The sequence below is a fragment of the Salvelinus fontinalis genome, chromosome 30 (genome assembly GCF_029448725.1).
Source record: "Salvelinus fontinalis isolate EN_2023a chromosome 30, ASM2944872v1, whole genome shotgun sequence".
Taxonomy (NCBI): domain Eukaryota; kingdom Metazoa; phylum Chordata; class Actinopteri; order Salmoniformes; family Salmonidae; genus Salvelinus; species Salvelinus fontinalis.
This window is the reverse complement of record NC_074694.1, coordinates 13,502,085-13,508,863: the sequence shown is the minus strand read 5'-3', so window position 1 is coordinate 13,508,863 and position 6,779 is coordinate 13,502,085. Positions and strand designations below refer to the sequence as shown.

Sequence of the window (6,779 nt, the reverse complement as noted above, 5' to 3'; positions counted from 1 at the left end):
CCACAATTACAATTATTTTTGTTTCATCCTTGATGATTTGAAATGCATTATCAGCATGTGTGATTGTATTGTGTTTTAAATGATCAAATACATCTATCTATCTATCTATCGAATGCAATCAACTTTCTGTCGGGGTGCAAAACACGTCTACCGGGCGCCCGAGCGAGATTAATCGAACCCCCTCAATGTGGAGAAAAAAACTACGTCCGTAGGCGTGGCGTGGCGTTCGGCCGGAGTAAGGAGTTTAGGCAGGCAGGCAGGCAGGCAGGCAAAGAGAATAGGAAAACGTTCATCCCAGGGCTCGAGCGCTTACCGATGGACGAATCGTCACCGAGAGGGGAGGAGTCCATCCTGCAGCAGCCTTAAAAGCAGCCTAATCACGGAGAAATTAAAACACACCCAAAAGATAGAAACGCGCAACGACGCAAAGTGAAGGTCACACACTTGTTTTTTCCCTGCGAGGGACTACTAGGGGCTCAGGACCTGCTGTTTTCTTCTGTTATTTGGTATTGGTTAACGGTCTTTGTAGCTGTTGACACATAGCCTACAGACACACCTACAGCCCACTCGGCGAATTTCACTCTCTATAAGGGCATTTTTTACCCCGCATTTCAAAGGACGGTAAACAACGGAGACACCGCTGGAGAAAATGCATTTATCAACTAACGGCGTACTCTGCACTCTGACGGTGCTGCTTCTGTGGCAGGCGGAGGAGCTCGTTGAAGGGTGCAGCTGTGCCCCCGTGCACCCACAACAGGCGTTCTGCAACGCGGACGTAGGTGAGCAACGGCTACGCCCTCACGTGCACCTTGTTGTTTATCTGCTACGGTCCTTCATGGCAGGTAGTAGTGTGCTTGCCAGCTCTGTCGCTACACTGGTGGCAGCGGTGGGATAAGTTAGTTGGTCACTTATGCAGTCGCTTAGGCCTATAGGTATGATGGACGTGTCAGTTTGTACGTTCACATTGTAGTTTGCTCGTTCATACTGTAATTTGTTCATGTAGGTGATATGGTGTTATTTGGGCTAACAGTGTTCTAAACTTATTCAGTTACACTGGCTGTTTCCTGTTGCATGATACAACAGGAAATGTGTAACTGAGGTGGTTGGCTCGCATGAGTAGTAACTTTGCCTGAGATCTGAAGGCTTGTCTCCACCTGACTATACTGCAGCCATGTACAGTAAAACAGAGGACACACACACAGTCCCCTATGAGTTTAGTGCTTTGGTATCTGCTGTGGGGCTAGGAGTGCAGTATGGCTTGTGGACGTGGCACAGCAAATAGAAAATGAAGGCATAAAGAGGGGGAGAGAGCAGGAGAAACTAGGATAGAATAAGCAGGGTTGTATAAATTATGCTCGAATCCCTCTGAACAAGTCTGTCATACCAGTTTCACTCTCCTCTCCTTCCTCTGAGGGGTGTAGCTGTGAGGAATGACAGGAATGTTTCTGGGGTTTTCCTGCTCTGCACTGACCTAATGTAGCAGGATAGCAACACACACACACATCACTTCAAAGACTCAGGTGCAACACACAAGACTCCACAGACGTACAGTACACTCCACTGATGTATAGCCTTCTCTCAGTCACATACGAATGTGTCCATCTGGCAGCGTATGACATCTGGCTGTCAGTTCTGGGTACTCAAAAGGAAAAAGCCATAAAAGTTAAGGACCTCTCACAAATATACACGGTATCCATGAGAATAGGGACACACACACAGTTGACTTACAGGGTGGGATCCCCTGACTTTGTCAACAGTGTTCACTCTCAGAAGTCATCTGCTTCCTGTTCATTCTGACTAGTGAAAACATGATTCTGAAAAAGCCATTAAACAGGCAGCAGTCCCAAATCAGTGTTTCCCTGAGCTGAGCGTGCTGTCTACACTGTTCTATTCCCAGAGTCCTTAGTGCTCATTAGCTTCTGGGTCTGAATGAGGTCAGGAAACAAGAGGAAAAACTCCACAGAATGCAGGAGACCGAGCCAGCCAGGTATACTGCTGGCGCTCGGTGTGTTTGCATCATCCTCAGTGAGCTCCCTCTATGAACTTGGGAAGTGGTTACATGTGCATCTCTCCCTCTATGAACTTGGGAAGTGGTTACATGTGCAGATAAGCATGCGACCTGGACCAGGGGAGAGATGAGGGAGTCGGACGTTTACTCTGCAGTGAACCCCTCCCATGTTTGCTTCTGTGTCACGCCAGAAAGGGAACCTGAGGGGACAGGGCAATGGCAGTCACCCCTGTGGAGTTTTTTTTTTTTTTTTTTTTTCTCCTGTGATTTTTACGTTCTTGCGTATTGCTCATATTTTCCATTCCCTTCCCATAGCTAAAGCATGACGTCGTTTGTGAGGCTTTTAACACACAGGAACTACAGCTTATACTTTATCATACTAGGTCTGTCCTCTATCCTTCAGTGTCACTACATTTTGTCTCTCTCGATAATGTGCCTAAATCACAGCCTTGTGGTCTCACTGCCTGAAACATCTCTCCCTATCCATATGTGCTAACAAATCGTGATGTGATTTGGGGCATGAACATCTGGAATGTTACTGGCAGCTTGTTCACATCCTGAAACAGTCAAAACAACAAAGGCTGTTTTGACTCCCTGTATTGTGGGTTGTTGGTTTATTACTGTGCTGTAGGAATGCCAGGCTGCAGTAAAGGCTGTTCAGGCTGCCTGGGCACCATCTGCAGGTGGTTAACCAGATGTGGTGGGAGAAGGAATTCAAACAGAAGCTTTGTTTTCGGGACTCGTGTGTGTTATGTCCTCTGATCCTGTTTCCCTGCAGTGATCCGAGCAAAGGTGGTGGGGGAGAAGGAGGTAGATGCTGGGAATGATATCTATGGTAACCCCATCACCAGGATACAGTATGACGTCAAACAGCTCAAGGTGAGACTACATCCACGACCTCTAACCCCCTCTGACCTCTAACACGTCACCTGTGGTTGTGTAAGATATGAGACCTGTGTTCATCTAACCCTGACCTGTTGAGTTGTAGATGTATAAGGGTCCTGACCAGGACATTGAGGAGATCTTCACTGCTCCGGTCTCCGCTGTGTGTGGCGTTACCTTCGATACCAGTGGCAAGAAGGAGTACCTGATCTCAGGTGAGGATAGTCTGTTGGACCTTACCACACACTGATGGCATAGTTAATCTCCCTCCGCTATGTGCTAAAAGTAGCCTGATCCCAGAGCTGTTTGTGCTGCCTTGCCTAGTCTTACAGTTATTAGTGTTATAAGGAGTTGGCAAGACGGCACAAACAGATCTGGGATCAGGCTGTGCCAGAAGGTGCCGAGTGAGCACAACTAGAGCAGACACGGGCTAGACGTAAAGCGAGACAGAGGGGCATTAGATCATGCGTGCTTTGGTTTCCCTACTCGTTCTCTCACACAGCCTAATTACAGGGAACACCAGGCCAGGGACTGCTGAGGCTAGTGTTTCCTCCTTTAGGATTCCCAATGGACCTCGGCATGGTGAAAACCATTTTCTGTAAGACTAGCCTTTCAATGACTCACCCCTCTCCTCATTCTACTCCTCACACCCGCTCCCTTTTCTAACCGCTGTCTGTCCCCATCTAAGGAAGGGGGAGGAAAGAAAACCATGTCTGATTTAGTGTTTCAGAACCACATTTCTGTTGCTGTTTTTTTTAAAGAGGATCTCTTCCCTGCCTTATCTTTTCTTCTGCAGGCAAGGTGGAGGCAGGTGGGAAGATGCATGTGACCCTGTGTGACTACATCACTCCCTGGGAGTCCATGAGCCCCACTCAGAAGACGAGTCTGACTCAGCGCTATCAGATGGGCTGTGACTGCAAGGTAGGGAGGTGGTGGGAGCAGGGTGGGGATTTGAAGGAGGTAGATGGGTAGGGAAACATCTCCTGTGACTTGTCTTAACCTGGTGTGTGTCTCTCTGTGTAGATTGTGCGCTGCCCCTCCCTGCCCTGTGCCATCTCTGCTCCAGAGGAGTGTCTGTGGACAGACCTGATGATGGAGAAGCAGGTGCACGGTCGCCAAGCCAACCACTATGCCTGCGTTAAGAGGGCCGACGGCTCCTGTTCCTGGTACCGCGGTAATGCTCCGCCCAAGAAAGAGTTCATGGACATCGAGGACCCCTAGTCACTTCCTGCCACCACCCCCTTCCAGCTGCCCACTGCAAAGCCTGATTTAAGAAAAATACATCTAAACAATTGAGTGAAATATTAGGAGAAAATAAGTTCTGTGTGAAAGGGCAAGATGAATATGAAACAAATAAAATATAACGAGGCAAAGCTGATTGATTTGCGTGAGATCGGTGAAATTGTTTACTGGTTCAAAAACACCTTGCTACTTCTCCCTTCTGTCTGTAGATCTAAAGGAACCTGATGTATTCATAGTATGGTGATGGCATTCACAGGAGGTTGGTGGCACCATAATTGGGGAGGACTGGCTCGTTGTAATGGCTGGAACGGAATAAATGAGATCATTTCATTGACTCCCTTCCAGACATGAGCTGTCCTCCCCTCTGCATCCTCCTGGGAAATCGATCCACATAGCTCCCTGAATGTTCATCTTGTCAAATTGCTTACACATACTTGGTTCCTTCAGGTCAACAAACAGAAGGGTTAGAGGTGAGGGGAAGGAGCTAGACTGGCTCAGGGTGTTTGTAGCGCTTTAGGGTCATGAGACTGGTCGAGTGATTTTTCACATCCCCCTGAGGCTGGCGTCAGGAGGACTGATTCTTTAAACTATGGGTGTCTCAAATGGCACCCTATTCCGTATAGTGCACAACCTTTTTTTTATACCAGTGCCCAAGTAGTGCACTTTATAGGGAATAGGATGCCATTTTGGACAGAACCCTTAAAGAGAAAGGTGCACTTGATTTAACTCCTTTTGTGCACCTCCTGGGCAGAGAACTCACCTTTTGACCTACTGTATGGAATGGTTGCAAAAGGGAGAACTCTGCTTAACTGTCGGGCCGGGGGGGGGGGGGGTCTAAATCAAGTGCAACTCTTTGCCCCTGAACTCCTACCTCGCTAACTACCCAGGTTAGAACAACCCCATATCTATTCAATGATGGCTAGACAATGTTTCCTCATTCTGTTTGATTCAAGGCCTAATACAAGTTGCCTTTTTGTGTTTTTTCTTTAGTTAAATGCTATTTGATGTTGCTTCTCATGCCCATGTTATCACAATCAGATTGATGGTGAGGCGGGACTTCCCAGATAATTCTAATCGACATTTGGAAAGAAAGTAGTTTAGTTTTTATAAGTGTTTGCGTTCGTTTTGTCTGAACTCTAAGCATCCCAGACAGATCTGAGAATAACATTTAAAACAACCTTCTAGAATGCGTGTCTCACCAGCCCAGTTGATGGTATCACATTTTACCCCTGCCCTTCCCCCTTCCCCACACTCCATAACCCTCACCCCTATGCCGTCCTTCTAGACTCAACACCCCCCTCTGTCTTCACCCACTACCCCTTCTCTCTCTCGATAGCTATACAGCAGTGGAGGCTGGTGGTAGACGCTATAGGCTCATTGTAATGGCTGGACTGGAATGAATGGAACTGAGTTAAATGTGGTTTCCATATGTTTGTAATGACTGGAATGCAGTCAATGAGCCTTTTCTCCTATAGCTGCTCTCACCAGCCTCCACTGCTGTATGGTACCTATGCCTCATTGGAGGCTGGTGGGAGGAGTTACGCATATACTTTTGTATTTTTATAATTATTTGTCAGAACTAAATTTTATACTTTTTGAAGAGGAATTCCAGTAGAGGTATAACTGTGATTCTCTAGTGATCTTAATATAGTACCCCAGACAGGAAGATGTGTATCACAAATGGCTCCCTATTCCATTATATAGTGCACTATATGGGCTTAGGTCAAAAGTAGCACACTACAAAGGAAATAGGGTGCCTTACGGGACACAGCCGCGTTCCAGGCAGTCTTAACTGCAGTCCGTTGCGCTGTGCAAATGTTCAGATCTTACATTGCGGCAGGTAGCCTAGTGGTTAGAGCGTTGGACTAGTAACCGAAAGGTTGCAAGATCAAATCCCCAATGCCCGGAGAAGTGTGTAACTTCTCAGGAAACCACGTCAATAGGATCTAGTGTCTTAGATAGGCACATACTCCTAACATCTCAAAATAATGCTATATATTAATTTGGATTTAAAGTATCAGAAGCCTTCATTTAAGAGTGGGCTGTTTTCCATTTTGATTACATTTTACATATAGATTGTTTCTCCCTATCAAGTCTCTTAAATATATATGATGAAGTGGTGTATGTCTTTCGCTGAGAGCACGTGAGAATCTCACTCCTAGCCACCTACTTGCAAGGAAGGCACTTGCATAGATCTAAATAAGCTTGGCTAGATATAAACATAGGCAATGCCTTGGTAATACCATATTTCTTCTACCTTATCCAATGCTTTCTGATGTACACATGGTATGGAGGGGGAGATTGAGTGAGATAAAGGGGTTGAGTTTGAATACATCCAGACTATGCATGTTTAATCCTTTGTGGACGTTCAGTTGATTGACAAAAATATACAACAGTATTATCAAATAAAACCAAACCTTTTGAAATAACTTTCTCTGTGTCTGTGCTGCTGGTAGTTATAATCCTTGATTAAATGAAGTGTTTCACATGTTGCACCCAGTGGAGGCTGCTGAAGGGAGGATGGCTCATAATGTCTGGAAAGGAGTGAATGGCGTCAAACAGTTGATGCCATTACCACGAGCCTGTCCTCCCTAATTAAGTTGCCACCAGCCTCCTGTGGTCACCTGACTGAAGAGAAACAGCCCGC

The 6,779-nt window shown here is 46.4% G+C and overlaps 1 protein-coding gene across 1 annotated transcript; it reads left to right on the top strand.

The window, feature by feature from the left end:
• Window positions 1-227: 227 nt before the first annotated feature.
• Window positions 228-6,561, top strand: LOC129828661 (metalloproteinase inhibitor 2-like). Its single transcript, XM_055889765.1, has 5 exons — window positions 228-779; window positions 2,787-2,887; window positions 2,997-3,105; window positions 3,687-3,811; window positions 3,914-6,561. Exons 1-5 carry the CDS (start codon window positions 650-652, stop codon window positions 4,109-4,111), a joined length of 663 nt encoding a protein of 220 aa, XP_055745740.1. The 5' UTR covers window positions 228-649; the 3' UTR covers window positions 4,112-6,561.
• The last annotated feature ends 218 nt before the right edge of the window (window positions 6,562-6,779 follow it).

Bases quoted from the DNA above. Each gene is read 5' to 3' on its own strand.
- LOC129828661 (XM_055889765.1), top strand. From the start codon at position 650: ATGCATTTATCAACTAACGGCGTACTCTGCACTCTGACGGTGCTGCTT. The intron at 780-2,786 runs GTGAGCAACGGC...GTTTCCCTGCAG, and splicing joins GTTCTGCAACGCGGACGTAG to TGATCCGAGCAAAGGTGGTG. The intron at 2,888-2,996 runs GTGAGACTACAT...GTTGAGTTGTAG, and splicing joins ATGACGTCAAACAGCTCAAG to ATGTATAAGGGTCCTGACCA.